This window comes from Triticum dicoccoides, chromosome 6A, assembly GCF_002162155.2.
Source record: "Triticum dicoccoides isolate Atlit2015 ecotype Zavitan chromosome 6A, WEW_v2.0, whole genome shotgun sequence".
Lineage (NCBI taxonomy): Eukaryota > Viridiplantae > Streptophyta > Magnoliopsida > Poales > Poaceae > Triticum > Triticum dicoccoides.
Window position 1 is genome coordinate 70096026 of NC_041390.1, and position 19649 is coordinate 70115674.

A 19649-nucleotide genomic window follows, 5' to 3' on the forward strand; every position below is an offset into this window, starting at 1 on the left:
TGGGGGTGGTTCTGGAGTTGGAGACGCCGGTGCGCGTCCTTGCTTTCTCTGGCTGGCCGTGGTGGCAGGGGGAGGAGCAGGCGTGCCTGCGCGCTGGACAAGGTTTCTGGAAGCGACGACCTTGGGTTGCGGCTTATGGTGGAGGATCTGGCCGTCTTTTGCTGGGCGGTGTGGCTTCGTCCCCAGATCCGGAGCGGCGGAAGCTCGGTGAGCGCTCTCGTTAGTGGGAGATGTCGCCGGCCGTGTTCCTTCTCGGTTTCAAGATCCAACTCTGAGGAGTTGGTGGCTACTGCGGCTCAACAACGCCATCTGGCAAGGGGCTTCTTCACCTCCAAGGACAAGACATCTGCAACAAGCTGTTCTCCCATCGGCCATTCCGGCGCCGGTGATGGATCCAGCTGTGTTGCGGTTGCAATGAACACGAAGAAGATAAGGGACCTGGGTGTAGTTTCTTATTTCTTCAGGGTCCTTTTTCGTAGTTTTGGTGGGGTCTGTTGTTTCCTGTTCCCTGTCTTTGCTTCTGTATTCTCTCGGATGTGTATTGTCTGTTTCCTTAACATGAATACAGCGTAGCGCATGCCTTCGGGTGTATGTTTTCAAAAAAAAAAAAGAGCGGCAAATAGGGATTTCCCTCGCGAAACGTTCGCTCGATAAGATTCCCCCTAACGGCCCCACCGCCCAACAACAGGCCAAGGCCCAGTACCTCTGAGTCTCTCTGACGGCCCATCCGGAACCCTGACGGGCTGGCCCCACGCGAGCCCTCCTACCCTCTCGTCTTCGGTCTTGGAGCACAAGATGAACGCCGCACCGCACCACGCCAACAAAAGGAGGAAAACAGCACGCCCGAACCCTACTACTGCTACGGGCACGCACCACTAGCACACCCCGCATCGTCGCCGGATCGGAAGAGCAGGGGGGAGAGCCGAGGAGGAAGAAGGCCGAGGATGTTCCGCAACCAGTACGACACCGATGTCACCACCTGGAGCCCGCAGGGGCGGCTGTTCCAGGTGGAGTACGCCATGGAGGCGGTGAAGCAGGGCTCGGCCTGCGTCGGCCTCCGCTCCGCCACCCACGCCGTCCTCGCCGCCGCCAACAAGTCCGCCAACGAGCTCTCCTCCCACCAGCGCAAGGTCTTCCGCGTCGCCGACCACGCCGGGGTCGCGCTCGCCGGCCTCACCGCCGACGGCCGCGTCCTCTCCCGCTTCCTCCGCAACGAGTGCATCAACCACGCCTTCGTCTACGACGCGCCGCTCCCCGTCTCCAGGCTCGCGCTCCGCCTCGCCGACAAGGCGCAGGTCCGTCCCCGTCTCCCGTCCCGATCCCCTTTTCGTCTTTTCCTGCCCCGATCTGCTCGCGCGCCTAGGGTTTCGTGCCGGAGGGGTCAGATCTGGTGCGGGAGATGCGTGGTTTCGTGCGTGGTGGGGTAATCCCGGCTACGATCTATGCTGGTAACTAGGGTTTTCATTCATGGCGAAGTCGCGGGGAGCACGATCCAGTGGTACAAATGGTTACGATTTTGACGATTTCGCTAGTGGTAAGGGTCAGGACCCACCCTACAATTTAGTTATGTGGAGTGTTATTATTGTGCTTGATTTCTTATGCTCTGTTTTAGAATTGTGCAGCAACTGAGAACTGTGGTGGTATCAGAGTTTCCCTCTGATGAGTCCTCCCAGCTTAATAACTGATACTATACAAAGCCTGAATCTGAAGGTCTGTAGTTGTCCCCATTGAGCTGACTCTTGGGATTTAGTACGGCATAAACACTGTCTTATGTGTACTAGGTGTAATCGCGCTCTGCACTGCGCTTGAATATTATGGTATGGATGTGCTCCACTGAATGAGCATACTATGTCATGCGTAAAAATTGTCATCCGAAAAACTGGGATGAAGAAACTTGAACCAAGAGCTCTTGATTTGAATGAAAAACAATTATAGGATGCTAATAGTACATATATAAACATTGATGTTGTAAGCCTAGTTTAGTTGATAGTCATTGATGGACCAAGATCTCCACCACCTAGCATAAACCACAGCTGCAGATCGATCCTGTGGCACTGCAATCTGTCCACGAAGGTGCAGGCCCCTGCTGATGCCAGCTGCGGGCTCTCATCCCGTCTGTACGCACCCCTTTAGCTCCTTAAGGTTTGCCCATGTTTCCTGCGATCAGCAAATCTGAATTTCTGTTGCCTATTTGGTTGCAGCTAGAGTTTGTGGTTTGTTTCGTCTGTCAATTTTATTTTACCTTTCCTGGTTACCATGTTCGGTACACTCATCCTTGCAAAAGAGAAATGTATGGTACCTTCAGTTTGTTATTACGTCCTACAGGTCTTCGTTTTTTCTCCTCTTGTCTTGCTAGCAAAGCCTATAACAGATATTATAGCAAGATTTTAATTTGGGATGCATGCCATCTATCATTACATGGGCATGAGGAACAACATTTTATACATGAAAGTTTCCTTCTACAACATTTGCTTTACCTTCAGAATTTATACGCCTTAAGAAAAGCAATGTTGTTGCTGAGGGAAAACATGTTTTTGAGAAATTAACAATATGCTTTAAGATCATTTTGCCTGAAATTTCTTCTAAGAAATGCTATCATTGCCAAATGATGTAACATACCTAGTGTGTGGCTGGTTAGAGCTTATTACAAGATATCAACTATAAACTAACACATGTTCTAGCATTCCATGTCACCTATGCAAAGAACATATCCAATCCTCTATAGTCCACTTCCAATTAACAGGTACCTCAATCCTCTATAGCTTATTACACACTTTTAGTGATTGGAGTTGTCAATCAAATCCTAAACTCTACCTGTACCGCTGTACAAGTCTTGTAACAACTTTGCTCAACCCCAGTCAAGCACGCCCAGTCGAGGCTGCTCTTCAATCTTTCAGGGTGAGTGCCATCACACCGATTTCTGAACTTTGCATCTACTCCCTCCGTTCGGAATTACTTGTCTTGGATATGGATGTATCTAGAACTAAAATACATCTAGATACATTCATTTCCGCGACAAGTAATTCCGAATGGAGGGAGTACAACTGAGTGCCAAATAAAATTCAAAATTTCCTGTCCTAATTCAGAGAGAGAGAGGCAAGACTAAAACCAGGGAGGGAGGGATTTCTCTAAGTCTTCTCTAAGTCACTCAGTTACTGGTTTAATCTCATGATTCTAGTCTAGTATTAGCAATCAAATCATTGCCGTCAAGCCAGCATGTGTGTAAGAATATTTTTATCTGAAGGACATGTTTCCACCGCTATCCATTTATCTGCACATCTTGTGGTGGGTGATGTATTGACAATGTACTTTAACGTTGCAGGTTTGCACACAGCGTTCATGGAAGAGGCCCTATGGTGTCGGTCTCCTTGTTGCGGGTCTAGATGAGTCTGGAGCCCATCTCTACTACAACTGCCCCAGTGGGAACTACTTTGAGTACCAGGCATTCGCCATTGGCTCCCGCTCCCAGGCAGCGAAGACTTACCTCGAACGCAGATTCGAGAAATTCAACGCCTACACCCCGGACGAGCTCATCAAGGATGCGCTCTCAGCCATAAAGGAGACCCTCCAAGGTGAGAAGCTGACCAGCTCCAACTGCACCATTGCCATTGTCGGCAGAACGGAGGATGGCACCGTCGAGCCCTTCTCCATGATTGACTCCAAGAGGATCCAGGAAATCATCGACTCCATGGAGGCCGCCGATGAGGCGCCAGCGGCCGACGCCCCTGCTGAATCAAGCTCGATGCAGGAGGACAGGGGCGATGCGCCTGCGGCAGGGGATGCCCCAGCAGCGGATGAGCCGGCAGCACCGGACGCACCGGCGCCCATGGACATCTAGGCGTCTTCTGATGATCTATACATGTCATGTCCGTCCACCCCCATTGCCGCAGCGCTATTCAGAGTTTCAAAAAGACTAGACTGTTGTTTTAGAAAGGTTGCCATCCATTGTGTGTACTCTTTGCTTCTGTGCCACTACAGCTTTGTGGTGCCTGCGTCTGGACTGATTGATTTTTATCTATCATGTGATGATGTCGCGGACAGAATCGTCTGGTTGGGGGAACAGATTTACGTTTTATTTATCATAAAATCCTGCTACCTGTTGGAGTGTTTGCTGTTTTGTTTTCTGGTTACTCCCTCTCTAAACTAATATAAAGGCGTTTAGATCACTATTTTAGTATTCTACTCTTATATTAGTTTACGGAGGGAGTACTTTAGAAATTGAACAAACTCAGACACGGACGAGGACAATTTCCGCAATGAAAATGAAGAACAATCTAGCAATAGCAAAATTCAGACTTGGGAATTGGTTTGTCGAATATTAGTTGGTACTTGACTATAGCCGCACATTGGCAATGAATAGGAATAGTACAGGGGAATTTGCGTCCTTGCGACGGCTAGATACAGCAGATCACCTGTGCTAGCAATGCAGGCCGTGCGGGTTCTCGTCGAACCCCCTAGTGCAGTACGAGTGTTGAAAAACTTGCCAAGAGACAGAGATGCTGCTATCTCCCGCTGTGTGCTGGAGCTTGCATCACCAGGCCATCAAAGTCCTAGCGAGATGTTTGACTATATAACGTGGTAGCTTGAGGGTCATAAAACGTTTTCGGAGTGTGTAGATGGTGAATATATATGCATAAACAGGCCGTAGTCGCCGCTTGGTATTTTCTAAGTGCACAAGGATTTGGCACACACGACTGCCCAGACACCCTCGTATTCTTCCCACACGAATGGGTGGATACGAGGGTCCGCGGACACTCCAAACACAAGACCAATTTGAGAGGTTCGGTTGGATGATTTTCTTTTGTTCTCTCTCCTGTCTGAGCAGTGATCGTGCTGTCCAGCGGAAAGTTTGAGAAGGATTTGTGGGCTCTGGCTGTAAATGCTCGTAGGATTTTGCAAATGAGATTAGGCAAATCTTTTGTAGCAGGCAGGCGTAGTGCCCTCCCTCAGCCGTACAATGAAGGAGGCGCACTACATCGGACCGGCGAATTTACTGGCTACTGTACAGACAGCACAGCCGTAGGCCGCGTGGCCCATGTGCGCCATCACTCCCCACCCAGCCCATTTACGGGTACCACGCGCCAGCAGAGTCGCTGTAACTGTGAGCGCATGCGTGTGCCACTAAAATTAAAATCGTCGGCCGGCTCGTGCTCTCTCCCCCATCGCCACTGCCGCAGCGGAACAGCCATGGCGATGGCGGCCTGCTCCGTCCGCCTCCTCGCCGCCGCGGCGCACCGCCGGGGCGCGGCCGCGTTCCTCCACGCGCCGCGGCGGCCCGTCGCGTGCTCCCTCTCGTTCCCGCGCGGCCACGGCGGCATCCGCGGCCGCGCCGGCCTCTCCTCCGTCTCCCTCCCCTCCTCCGCCTCCTCCGCGCAGGGCCACGCGCCCTTCAACCTCCTCCCGCCGGACTCTGAGCCCTTCATCCAGTGGGACGCCCTGCCTCCGCAGGACACCTCCGCGGGCGGCGCGGGGGCAGGCGGAAGGGAGGAGGGCCCCGCGCTGGTGGTGCTGCTGGGCTGGCTCGGCGCGCGGCAGAAGCACCTGCGGAGGTACGCGGACCTGTACCGCGACCGCGGGGTCGGGTCCGTGCGGTTCGTGGTGCCCGTCCGCGAGCTCCTGGGGCTCGACCTCGGCCGCCGCGTCGAGCGCAGGGTCGCCGACCTCTCGGCCGAGATCGCCGCCTGGTGCGACGCCGACCGCAGCCGCACGCTCCTCTTCCACACCTTCAGCAACACCGGCTGGCTCGCGTACGGAAACACCAAATCATCCTCCCTCTTCTTTAAGCTCTTCGATTCTCTGTAGGATGTGGAGTGTTAAAATCTGAAAGAAAAAACAAGTTGATAACGCAATTTAGTTAGGCACCTGTGCACATTGACATGGGGGCGCTTGTGGTGCCGCATGTTTTAGTTGTGGCATTGTGGTTTCCTACACGAGGCTGGTGGCTTAAACGTGCTTGGTTGATCCAGTAGGCGTGCCATTATCGAAGAGATCTTGAGTTTGAGTAGGAGCATGCTTTGCTCGTGCAATAATGTGGGATCTGTTGCTAGTTTGGAGGAACCTGGTGCGACGCCGACCGCAGCCGCACGCTCTTCTTCCACACCTTCAGCAACTCCGGCTGGCTCGCGTACGGAAACACCGAATCCTCGTCCATATCTAAGCACTTCAATTCCTTATGTACTACTAACCTCTTTTGTTCTCCGGTAGAAACCGAAGTGTTTAAATCCGGGCGAAAAGTTGATGTGCACCATAGTTATGTTTGCATAGTTTGCCCCTTTGAATTAGATTCCACATTGTCATGGGACATTTGGTTTGCTACACGAGGTTGGTAGATAAAACGTGCTTGGTTGGTACAATAGGCGTGCCATTATCGAAGAGATCTCCAGTAAGAGCAGGAGCATGCTTTGCTCGTGCAATAATGTGGGATCCGTTGCTAGTTTGCAGGAACCAACAAGTTAATGTGCCAACAGCCCAACATTACTTTTGAGAGACTCTCCATTTCATGTTTGGTCTGTATAACAGTAAGTATAATTAAATCTCCTATTTTTTTTTACCACCGGTCATAATCTTAGAGAAATGGCAAGGTAAATAGTAATAACTGAATTCAGATAAGATCGGATTGTGTGCTATGAAATACTCCCAGCAATTATCTCTAACACCTTTTATCTTTCTATGTACTTACAAAGAGATTAGTTTGTTCTGGTAGAAATCGGAGGGTTTGAATCCGGGTAAAACAAGTTGATAACACATTGTAGGTAGGCACCTTTGCATGGATTGCCCCTTAGATTCCACACTGACATGGGACGCTTGTCCTTGGTGCCACATGTTTCTGCTGTGACAAGTTGATTTGCTACATGAGCTTGGTGGATAAAATGTGCTTGATGGATCTAGTAGGCGTGTTATTATCAAAGAGATCCCAGTTTAGGGGAGGCGTACTGTTTGTACGTGTGTGCGGGTACAAGGGCTGTTGCTAGTTGGGGAAAACCAGAGGGTGCCAGCATACTTTGGAGAAACTCTCTTTTTGCTGCTTGTATTTTGTTTAATTGCTTAGTTTAATGCCTTTGTTATTTCCTTGTACTTGTACTCACAATAGGGCTGATCCTATCCCACTGTTATTGTCCAAAAGAGAATACATAATATATCCTTCTGGGAGATCTTTGGATGAGTAGGTTGAATAAAACAGAGTGGGGATCTGATAACAGCATGGTTATAGACTATACTCAAGTTTCTATGGTTGATTTGGTAAATCTTGCCTGTTCTGTCAGTGGTGTTAAATTTTGCTCACTGAGCTTCAATATCCAATGTCCAACAGTTCTATCTGATAACAGCATCGTTGCATGTTGTTAAGGATACTTTTAAATATTAATCTTACTTAAAACCCAACTGGAATTAGAGCTTTCCTTTGTCCATCTCTTTCACCTGATGCCCATGGCTTTAAATTTACCGCGGATATAACACTTTTTTGTTTTTATTTTATTTTCAGGTATGGTGCGGTACTTGAGAATCTACAATCAAGAGCTGATATAATTGAGAGGATAAAGGGATGTATTGTAGACTCGGCGCCAGTTCTAGAGATTAGACCAGAGGTTTGTATATCTTGCTTGAAATAAGCTTTCAACTGGTAGTGATAAATGCTGAATCCCCTTCTTCCATTTTGGCCAGTGGGAAATTTGTGTCTGGAACATTTCGTTGTAAGTAATATACTATTTCACCAGAAAAACTTGTATACTTGGAGTTTCTCATGTGTACCCTAAACTCAGGTCTGGGCTGCTGGTTTCTCTGCTGCCATGCTGAAGAAAAGTAGTTCTTTAACAGGACCTTCAGCTGACTCCCCTGATGGATCTACATTGAATGGTGCCTTGAACAAAGTTACTTCTGTCTCAGAGTTAACGAAACTATCATGGGGTGAAACTTTTCTTCTTTCAACCCTTCAAAAGTTCTTTGAGATTGTCCTTCACCTACCTGATGTAAACCGGTATGTCCATTCACCATTAATAATATTGCTTCGGTTACATGGTATTTAAAGCTCACATTTCTGTTTGTAGTAAAGTCGGCCAAGGCATATGCAATGAAATAAAGTTACAATGGGTGTTCTTTTAGCAGTGAGATTATGTACTCTAACTAATCCATGCAGTCATATCTAAACATGATAAAGAAAATTATTAATAGCTTATTCAGTGTCAAGAAACTGGCCTCCTTTGGTTCATAGGATAGGAATAGAAAAATCATAGGAAGTGAGATGACATGCATCTCAATTGCTATAAAGAAAGAGATGTCATTTGATGCATAGGATATGAATTTTTCCATTGAATCTAGGCTAGGCCTCTTTTGGTTCATAGGATAGGATTATCACAGGAATAGGAATTTTGTAGGAAATGAGATGACATGTATCTCAAATCCTATGAGTAGGAATAGGAAACAAGATGTCATTTGGTTGACACCAAAGGAATTTTTCCATTGAGTCTAGGCTCTTTTTTATTTTCCTATGAAATGTGGAGGATAGGAACCAATCCTATGTAGGAATAGGAATCCATTCCTATGAACCAAAGGGCTCTAAAGGAAAAAATCCTATAAAAATCCTATCCTCTAGAATTCCTATGAAATTCCTCTAAACCAAAGGAGGCCTAATGTTTATTTTTTCCTTTGAAATGTGAAGGATTGATTCCTATTCCTATCCATTCCTACAAACCAAAGGGCTTCAAAGGAACTTTTCCTACAAAGTTCCTATCCTTTACAATTCCTACAATATTCCTATGAACCAAAGATGGAAGGATATATGCTTTCCCATTACCAGTTTTTGTATGTGTATCCTGAAACTTAGGTTATCTGGATGGCAAGATACATATTTGCATTATTTTGTATTGTTCATTGTTGGGATGGTTTGTTGATCATAGTCTGGAATCTACATGCAGCCTAAAATCATCATTAGGTACCCATAGCCATACCATGACTCAATTCCTATAATAAAGGGCCTGCATCATTTCAATTTTTTAGTATTTGCTTCTTACATGCACCTGCCCTTGGAGAGTTGGAGGATTGGATTGAGGAGAATATTATATTGTAATTTGTAGTAAAAACTTCGTGTGTTCTGTCCAGTTACTTACCTTTTGAGATTGATGTTGCTGGTTCCCTGTTTCTTCTTAAGCTGTTCTCTGGCAAATATCCTAATCTCCCAACGTGTAAAAGCCTACTAGACGACTAATATCTCGTGTGCAACCTGCATCTGCGTGTTTGTTCAGTTGTTCTCCATTTTCGTCCTTACTGTATGGTTAAACTAGTGCATGGTTATAGTTCATTTTCGTAGACGCATCTTTAATTCATCTCATACCCTTTTACCATGCATTTCAAAACGACCGGTTTTCATCTCCAAATATATTGGCCACAGAAACACCAGATGCGTCTTCATATTGTGATATTTATCTGCCCCTTCTGATCATGTTCAGGAGAATGCACAAGGTCCTCTCAGTTCTTTCAGATAAGCAGCCGCCCTGCCCCCAGTTCTACCTGTACAGCTCCGCCGACAGAGTGATCCCTGCCGAATGCGTAGAGAGCTTTATCAACATGCAGAGATCACTCGGGGTGAGCGTCTCAGCACACAATTTTGTCTCGTCGCCACATGTGGACCACTACAGGAGCTTCCCTCACCTGTACTCTGCCAAGATTGACGAGTTCCTGAAGGTCTGTTCCCCAGTTAGTGTATGATGATGAATCGACGATTAATCTTGCTGAAGATCTATTCCCCACTTAGAGATGAGTTGATGGTTAGTCTTTGGACCAACACGGTGGTTGAAGATTCTAGTGAAAATTTGATCGGTTTTGTATTTTTTAGCGTACGTAGCGTGCGTACGGTGTAGGATGCTTCTACATGGGTGTTTGAAGAGGGGTCATATCGCCGCATCCATGTGAGCTCCATATACTCAAACTCAAGCAACTCTTTGTAGGTACGTGATGATCGAACTGTCTATTCCTTTTGGGGGAATTGTATTGTCCATTCTTGGGATAATCTTAGTATATGTTAAGCACAGGTGCCTAGTTAAGCATCTTATCTACTCTGCGAGGCAAGAAAAAGCTGTTCTCTTTTGCCAATGATTATGTAATAACGAGATCATGCTTGTCTTTTCTTGATGAAATCGCATATAATTTTTGCTGAGTTGAAAGACATAGATAACTGCATTGTCCCATAAGGCAAAAACCATGGCAGCACAATTAAAGATATTATATGTTTTTTTCTTATCCATTTATCATTATGCGTGGAGACAGTACATACATCTGTAACCACAGTGTGGCATACTGGCATTATGCCCAGGATCGATCTGGTAGCTAGTATCATATCCATGGCATGTGTTGTTAATTCGAAACTCCAACTAGTATGGAGAGTATCTATAATAAGCTGCATTCGTATGCATGCATCCTTCGTCGACTTGGAAGAGGGTCTGCCATCTTTAATTTACTCACGCATCTCCTCCTGCACGAAAAATACAAAGAAAAAACAGTGAATAAGTTAGGAGCCTAGCTCTACGTTGCAGGTAACCGAAGATCCTAGTGATGATGCGGCTGGTTTGATCACCTGGATAGGCAGAGATCAGGCCGAGGGCGCCGGGCACACGTACAGCGGCGGCACGGCGCCGGCGTTGGCGCAGCTGGCCATGAGGTTCCTGGGCGGCGTGAGGCCGCAGACGTCGCGGATGAGGGCGAGCGCGCGGTTGACGGGGATGCCGACGGCGATGGCCCGCTCCAGGGTGTGGTTGAAGATGTGGCATAGGCACGCGGGCTGGTCTCGGACGATGGTGCCCAGGCCCTTGCAGCACCCCGCGGGCGCCTTGGACGTGCCCGCGTCCCTGAAGAAGGCCAGGCACGGGCTCAGCTCCAGCAGCGACCCCATGCACGTCGCCGACACGTCCACCTCCGCCGACGGCCTCGGGATGGCGGGCTCCGACGCCGGCCTCGAGATGATGGGTCCCGACGGCCTCGAGAAGATGGACTTGGGCTCCGACGTGATGCTCTTCTTCGCCGCGTCGGCCGCCGTGGCGACGGCGAGGGCCAGCAGCAGGAGGAGGACGGAGGCGGCGCAGGTCTTGCCGGACGACGCCATTGTGCTTGACTTCGCCGGAAGGGTTTAAGCCAAGCACGTACGTGTATGATTAGTGAGTTTGGCTTGCGAGTCTTGGATGGGCTTAGAGATGCTCACCGGTCCATCTATTTATAGTCAAGGTCTCAAGGAGAGGGCCAGGGCGCAACCATCTGTGAGTTTGTTTCATGGTTAGTTCCATGCACGGATCTTGCGAGCAACACGAAGATGGCATGAATTGCCGAGACGAGAGGCGACGCATTTCTAACTCTGGCCGTCTTACCTACAACATAGTCTTAAAAGATTAATTTCGAGCTCTAATGTTGCATAGCGATGAACAAAATGCGTACCGGCAAAATAAACTTCTAGAGAGAAAAATGCACGCGGTGTGCATGCATGCTGTTTCAAGGGATTGTTTGGGGGGTGCATGATACAAGTGATCATCGATGGTGGTGGTGTTGCACATGAAAACACCAGTTCACCAGGTTCAGGTTGTTGGTATCGAACTGTCAACGAGAAACAAGGTTCCAGGCAGAGACATAGGCACAGACCTGAGCAGGGGCGGACCCAGGAAAAAAACTTGAGAGGGGGCAAAAATATATGGTCCTGCTATATTTGTTAAGAACCTTATTCCACGGCAGGGGTTTCTGCGGTCATTAAGGAGAAGAGATTCCAGTTTATAAGGACTAGCAAACATGCCCATGCGTTGCAATGAAAAAAAAAACAATTGCATTCTCCTAGCACATTAAGCACGAGTCAAGACCCCTCCATAGGTCCACTTTATCTATTTCAACATAGCACCTAATTCGTCTTGTCGCTTATCCTCCTCGCCTTCACGGAAAATAGGCCATGGTGTCAACCTGATCGTAATGCATCCGAATGTGGTCAATCGCATGGTCATGATCTTGGACCACATGTACACCCATCATTAAACATATTATCACAAGTGAACGGCTAATAGTTTTAAAACTAATCTAGTCGAGCTGGGTGTGATGGCCACACTTCCCGAGCTATGGCCTACATGTAGTCTATACCCCCTCATACGCCCACTCCCTTTTAAATTGTGTATACATTTTCAAAATGCATCAACATTCTTTTTAAAACATAGCACATATGCCCGTGCGTTGCAACGGGAGATAAATAGTATGCATTTAAAGTCAGTGACAATTATATGTGTAAGCAAAATCTTATGTGCACATGAAAAAAAAGAACGTTTAGCTTCTCAGTTTCGCCGCTTGTGAAAGAATCAATCTGTTATTTTTCCATTCATTAATCGAGGGCATTTAAGAGTTTTGTTACGTCACCGTACGTCAGATAAGGCACATGAGTTATTCAATCTACTTTTCCTTTCAATCCTGTCGATCGAGGGGATTTTAAGGTATGAAGTTTCTAAATATTCAAGGAGACATGAACAATTTTTTAAATATGGAACAGTTTTTTTAATTATGTACACTTAAAAAAACACGAACAAAATATGAAAAGGAACATCTTTTTAAATTATCAAACATTTTCTGAAAATACCAACTTTTTTTATAAAAATATTAACATTATTTGACTTTGTGAACACTTTTTAAAAACGGGAACCTGTGTTGAAAATTCATAAGATTTTTAGAAAATGTGTATCTTTATACAAAAGATTATTTTTAATTGTGCAAATTTCACTAAAAAAGAATATTTTTCGAAGTTGGGGCATTTTTGAAATGCCATTTTAATTTAAGACATCTCGAACAATTTTTAAAAACAATATTTTTTTTAGAAAACGGGAATTTTTTTGCAGGTTCCGAATATTTTTCAAAATAGCAACAAAATTTCGAAGTTCTTAACATTTTCAAAAAAAATGTTTTTCTTAAGTCTGAATTTTTTTGAGAGTTTTTAATTTCATAAATAAATTATAAAAGAAAAATAAACTTGGAATGGAAGAAAGAGATAGGGAAAGGAGAATAAAATAGAAGTAAAGCACAGAAACAAAGAAAATGTGCCAACCCACTATTGGCTGTCCTGTGCGAAAATCCGACAAAAAAACATGACCATTATTTGTATTTTTTAACATTTTTTAAAATTGGAACATGTGTTTCATAACATTTTTTAAAAATGTTTATCTTTTATACACGAAGATCATTTTTAGTTTTGACAATTTAAATAATAATAATAATATTTTCTTAATTTGATGCATTTTTTGAAATGCCAGTTTCTTTTTAGACATCTCGAACAATTTTGAAAAGTATGTTTTTTGCAAAAATGGGAAACTTTTTGCATCTTCTGAATATTTTACAAAATAGCAAGAAAATTTTGGAATTCTGAACATTTACAAAAAATTGTTTTTTTTAATTCTGAACGTTTTTTTGAGAATTTTTAATTTAAGAAATAAATTATAAAATAAAAATAAAATTGGAAGGGAAAAACGAAATAGAAAAATAATAATAATAGAAGTAAAACACAGAAACAAAGAAAAATGGGCTAGCCCAATATTGGTTGTCCTGTGCAAAACTCGACCATTTGTCACCTAGTGCGGGAAATAGTATTTTATCAGCTTTGTTGGCAGACAAATAAGTGGGCTGGCTTCGCTGGGCCAGAGCACGCGGCCCATGTACAGAAATTCTTTTCAGCATAAAAATTAGTACCACCTCGGATAGGAAAAATGTTCTTTTCGGCAGTGAACGGATGAAAAAATTAGCGAAACGCACCTTGTTTTATTAGTAGGTATAGAAAACATGACAAAAAACAAACATTCCCAGTTGATTAGGGAAAAGCCAAGCGAAAACCAAAAACCAAAAACACAGAAAAATGGTAGAGTTTGGGGACTATGAATAGAAACACTAGCGACATCAAGGAACATCATCTGAGCCAGACACAAGAGCGCCATGACCCAAAACTAGCAAGTGTGGCTTAAGAGCAACCAACCCGAATATATGGCTATATTCACGTTCATGGCGAACACATTGATAGAAAGTAAAACACTTGGCATAATCACATCATTCTCCACATGGCAACCAAGTTAATTGAGAAGTGAAAGAAAACTAACCATTTACGACAACATCTTATTCCTGAGTTGCATAAGAGAACATTATTGACACATTGTTCTAACAATCTAATCTACAACCTGCAAGGAAAAAAAATTATCAAACTAGGGAAGAATGGAAACACCGAAGAAGGCCGGTATTAATAAAATAGAAAAGAGCTTTAGCACATTCCTTTCGTTTCATCAAACAACAAACTTTTACGGCATGAAAAATGTATAACAATCACTTCATTAGAAGCTTGTCCAAATCCACTAGTTAAGGCATCTTGGGCGTTGTCGTTTTCTGAAAGGAAAAAACTCTCCATGAATTGCCAAATTTCATATGCATACATAAAGAAGAAATGTGAGGAAACTAGGAAGTATTAATAGTTAACCTGAATAATCTGAAGTAGAAAGTTGCATACTGAAATTTACATGTCACGAACTAGCCAATAATCTGAAGTAGAAAGTTGCATACTGAAATTTACATGTCACAATTTTTCTGAACTATGCTAATCACTTGAATTGATAAATTATACACATAAGTAAATGCAACTAACATGGTTCCTAACATAGGAATTGTAAACAAACAAAATCTATGGGGGGAAAGGAACCTGGATGACTTCTACGGTTTACCTTTATGTCAATTAGAATCAGAGAATTGAAAATTAGGGCTCCTGTTTGTTGATTTGGTTGTGCGGCCGCTGATGCGGTGTCATAGTTCAAGGCCGCGATGGCGCGAGGGATCGGTGACACAAGTCAGGGGATTGCAACGGCTACGCGGCGGCGTGAGAGAAGAGATCGGGGATTCCGTCAGGTAGGCGTGCGTGTATAAGGGAAATCTAGTGATCGGGTCTTTTTTAGCGCATCGGGCGATTGAGTTAGGCAACGATTAGAACCGTAGGCTGCAGCCCATGAGACAACGTGCGTGCGCTGCTGACGGAAGGAGTTCTTATTCAGTGGGTTGTATCTTAATTTGGAGTTCGGCTTTTAGAAATAATAATACAGAGAATTGGGCTGAGCGGGGGCAGGGTAATGGGCTGAGTGGGGGCACATGGCCTACTACGTTGGCAAACTACAGGTGATCATAAAAATCAAGTGGGGGCAGCTGCCCCCACGTCCATGAATGTGCGTCCGCCCCTGGATATGAGGGCCGGGTGGTTCTTCAATTGTTAAAAATTCAAATATTAAAAGAAAGGGAGGGGAATTCTTTGTTTTTGCCACTCGAGATTTTGCCATTTTTTCTTATTCCACTCTAGATTTTGAAATTTCACTTTTGCCACTCTTAGCTTTTGGTTGTCATTCCGTGGCAAAAGCAAAATAATTTCATTTCATTTTTGCCACTCTTAGCTTTTGAAATGCATCACAATTGTCACTTTGAAAATTTTGCATTTGCCACGGGAATGATAGTTGTGATAATTGTCAAAAAACTAAGAGTGGCAAAAGTGAAATGTCAAAAATCTAAAGCGGCATAAGAAAAACTGGCAAAATATAGAGTGGCGAAAACAAAAAATTCCCAAAAAGAAAAGGATATATCATTTTAATCTGCATGCCAACTATGTTGGCCTTGAAGAGACTAAAATTGAGAAGTTATTCGACTCCTTTTTGAGATCCCTTAAAGTGGAGGTTTCCCTATGTTGTTATGCAGATTGGGTTTAAGTGCCAATTATACTATTTTAACTATAAATAACTTCATTAAGAGCTATTTTTTTTCACCGCAGATAGCTAGTTTTGACCGAAATTACACTAGTTTGATGGTATAGACAATGTATTTAAGGTATTTCACATAACATATGATAACACATTTCAACACATCATAACATATAGTACTAATTATATATCGGTTTTGCTATATTTTAGGTGTCTGGAATTTTTTGTTGCGTTAGTCCATTCGTGGGTCGTCCAATTCTATGCTAAGATTTGTGTTGGGATGTGTTGCTCCTTTGCGTTTATTCTCTTTCTTTTCGTTGATATGTCTTATCTTATCGTGTCCGATTCAGCGAAACCCACTTATCCTTCGCCCACTCAACCCGCATTTTCTTATCCACGCATCTCCTCTCCTCCGCTCTGTAGTCTCTTCAGTTTCTTTGATTTTGAGTCACTCCACTCTCTTGCTGGTCTCCTCTCCATCGCATATTCCAGCAAGGTTTCATCTTTTCTCCTGCATTTTGTTCATTTATTGCCCCCTTTTGTCATTTCTCCTTCATCCCTCCCATATTTTTTGTATGTTCTGTTCTGTGGTCTCGATTATTCCAGGGTTTTGAGATGTGGCGTTTTTCTGCTGGTTATCTTCTTTGAAGATTCGAGATAGTTCTTGGAAGTTTGGATTCAGTGCTTGTGTGGATTTAGTTCTGTGAAGGGTTTATTAGTGAGCTTTTCAGAAACCCTAGCTTCCCCCGCCCCCTCCCCTACTCCTCGTCCTCGGCTCTTTCCACTGGCATCAGTTTGCTCCTACCTCCATTGTATGTTGATTCTCTGTATTGTACATGAATATCTGATTTATATTATTGTTTGTGATGTATTAGTGATTGTTTATTTCAGTTTGTCTGGTTACCCTAGCTTATTTTAGTTATTTTATTTTTATTAGTATTGATAGTTGCTGCTTTTCCTTTTTCATTCTTGTTGTGTATTTATGTTATGATTAATCTACTGTGTGGTATGTAGTTGTTTCTTGTTTTGTGATTTTATTTTTGGTATCTAGATATAATTTGTTGTTCTCCTTTTAATGATTGAACTCCTTATGTTTTAAATGTAGTATTTAGTGTACTATTTAAAAATATTTTTAATTGTGTATTGATAGTCTGGTTTCATCATTATCCTGGAAGTAGCTATATTGTAACACCCACAATGTGGCTATATCTCCCACGTGTCGGGGCACGACTTAGAGGCATAGCCGCATGATAGATTTGTCGCAAGAGGGGTAATCTACACACAATCGCATGTATTGAATAAGAAAGCGATAAAGAGTTGGCCTACAATCTCTACTTCACACAAATAACAAGTTAACATACATCACCCAGAGTACAATCAAAGGTCCGACAACGGAACCAAAATAAAGGAAGACAACCCCAAATGCTAGATCCTCGATCGTGCTAACTGGGCTCCACTACTGATCATCCAGAAAAGACACATAACAATGACCAAGATCTTCATTGAGCTCCCACACTTGAGCTCGGTTGCGTCACCTACACTGGTATTATCGGCACCTGCAACTGTTTGGAAGTATCCATGAGTCACGAGGACTCAGCAATCTCACACCCACAAGATCAAGACTATTTAAGCTTATGGGTAGGATAAGGTAATGAGGTGGAGCTGCAGCAAGCGCTAAGCAAATACGGTGGCTAACATATGAAAATAAGAGCGAGAAGAGAAGCAACACAACGGTTGAGAACCTAGAAGTGATCTTGAAACTACTTACGTTCAAGCATAACAGAAGATCGTGTTCAGTTGCCGAACTCCGCCGAAAAGAGACCATCACAGCTACACACGCAGTTGATGCATTTTAATTAAGTCAAGTGTCAAGTTCTCTACAACCGGATATTAACAAATTCTCATCTGCCACATAACCGCGGGCACGGCTCTCGAAAGTTTATACCCTGCAGGGGTGTCCCAACTTAGCCCATCACAAGCTCTCACGGTCAACGAAGGATATTCCTTCTCCCAGGAAGACCCGATCATGCTCGGAATCCCGGTTACAAGACTTTTCGACAATGGTAAAACAAGACCACCAAGACCACCCGACTGTGCCGACAAATCCCAATAGAAGCGGCACATATCTCGTTCTCAGGGCACACCGGATTGTCCAAACTTCTGGTAGGCCAGCCCAGAGTTTCCCCTGGTGGCCACCGGCGGTTGAAAGGTTGGACCAACACTCAGAGGAGCACTGGCCCGGGGGTTTAAAATAAAGATGACCCTTGAGTCTGCAGAACCCAAGGGAAAAAGGCTTAGGTGGCAAATATTAAAACCAATGTTGGGTCTTGCTGGAGGAGTTTTATTCAAAGCGAACTGTCAAGGGGGTCTCATTCTCCCAACCGCGTAAGGAACACAAAATCAAGAAACATAACACCGGTATGACAAAAATTAGGGCAGCAAGAGTGGAACAAAACACCAGGCAAAAGGCCGAGCCTTCCACCCTTTACCAAGTATATAGATGCATTAAAGTAAATAAGAGATAATAATGATATCCCAACAATATCCATGTTCCAACATGGAACAAACTTCATCTTCACCTGCAACTAGCAACACTATAAGAGGGGCTGAGCTAAAGCGGTAACATAGCCAAACAACGGTTTGCTAGGAAGGTGGGTTAGAGGCTTGACATGGTAAAACGGGAGGCATGATAAACAAGTGGTAGGTAGCGCGACATAGCGATAGAACGAACAACTAGCAAGCAAAGATAGAAGTGATTTATAGGGTATGGTCATCTTTCCTGAGATCCCGCAAGAAAGAAGAACGAGTCTATGAAGAAGACGAACCAACGCAATCGAACGGATCCTCACAAACGCAATGTAACGGAAACTATTGAGAAGAAGCACAACTGGAAAGAAGCAAACAACATGGTAAACCAACAAGCATAAACATGGCATGATGCACAACTAATGATGATGCATGTCTGGTTTAATGAGGCATGACATGGCAAAGTGCAACAAACAATACTATAAGTTAAGTGGAGCTCAATATGCAACGAATTGCATATTGATGGAACTTCACAACAGTTATTTAGTTCGCTCTCGTTTATGTACCCAACAATATTAAATGTTATTAAACATGGCAAGAGGTGAAGCATAAGTAAACTAACTATTTAGGCAAGTTTAAATGAGGCCGGAAATAACAAACAACAATTCCGGAAAATCCCCATATGCAAATTTGAGAGTTGGTACTGTTCTGCCCTAAACCATATTTTAGAGTTTTTAAATATGCAAATTAATGCCACCATGTTAAACTAGGCATTTTTCTACCCCATTAACATATAAAGTTTGTTAAGTTTGGAGCTACGGTTATTTAGTTATGAAATAAATCATTTTAACATGGCAATATGCAAATTATATGCAAACATCATTTAAACATTTTTAACATAGATGAAAGTGGCATATTATGAAACTAGACAAAATTCTAAGCATTTTACATATATAAAACATTTTAATATGATGCACGGTTCATGAGTTATTAAATGCATGAAGCTTATGGGGTTTTCTGCAAAACTGTTAGTCTCTGGATAATTGATAAAATCGCCAGAACGAAAAAACAATGATGCATGCCGAATCTGGTGGGCACTGGGGGGCTCACCATGGGCCTCAGCCCAGTCGATGGAGTTGGCTGCAGGCTGCGTGAGCGGCTGGGTCGAAGGAGAGGAGAAGATGGGCCGGCTCGGTTCGGTGGGGAGGAGCGCTAGCCACGCAACCCAGGTGACAGCGGTGTCAACGCGCGGCGACGCGCTGGCGTGGATCGAGGCAGGGGCATCTTCCTCCTGCTCGAAGCAGAGCAGGGGAAGGATGCGCGGCGGTCGGGAACGGGTCCGGGGCGGCGGATCCGACCGCGTACGGGACTTCGACAATGGCAGGAACTTGAGGTGGCGGCCATGGCGTC

The 19649-nt window shown here is 44.3% G+C and overlaps 3 protein-coding genes across 3 annotated transcripts; 2 read left to right on the forward strand and 1 right to left on the reverse strand.

Annotated features, from left to right (window-relative positions):
* The first annotated feature begins 798 nt into the window (after positions 1-798).
* LOC119315016 (proteasome subunit alpha type-1-like) lies at positions 799-4110 on the forward strand. The gene is made up of 2 exons (XM_037589685.1): positions 799-1295; positions 3323-4110. The coding sequence occupies exons 1-2, from the start codon at positions 945-947 to the stop codon at positions 3836-3838; spliced, it is 867 nt and encodes a 288-aa protein (XP_037445582.1). The 5' UTR covers positions 799-944; the 3' UTR covers positions 3839-4110.
* A 1054-nt stretch (positions 4111-5164) lies between these two features.
* LOC119315017 (transmembrane protein 53-like) lies at positions 5165-10127 on the forward strand. Its single transcript, XM_037589686.1, has 4 exons — positions 5165-5747; positions 7481-7583; positions 7758-7972; positions 9441-10127. Exons 1-4 carry the CDS (start codon positions 5188-5190, stop codon positions 9697-9699), a joined length of 1137 nt encoding a protein of 378 aa, XP_037445583.1. The 5' UTR covers positions 5165-5187; the 3' UTR covers positions 9700-10127.
* Positions 10128-10203: 76 nt separating this feature from the next.
* Positions 10204-11186, reverse strand: LOC119315018 (non-specific lipid-transfer protein C6-like). The gene is made up of 2 exons (XM_037589687.1): positions 10565-11186; positions 10204-10462 (listed from the first exon to the last, which is right to left on the reverse strand). Exon 1 carries the CDS (start codon positions 11087-11089, stop codon positions 10580-10582), a length of 510 nt encoding a protein of 169 aa, XP_037445584.1. The 5' UTR covers positions 11090-11186; the 3' UTR covers positions 10204-10462; positions 10565-10579.
* Positions 11187-19649: the final 8463 nt, after the last annotated feature.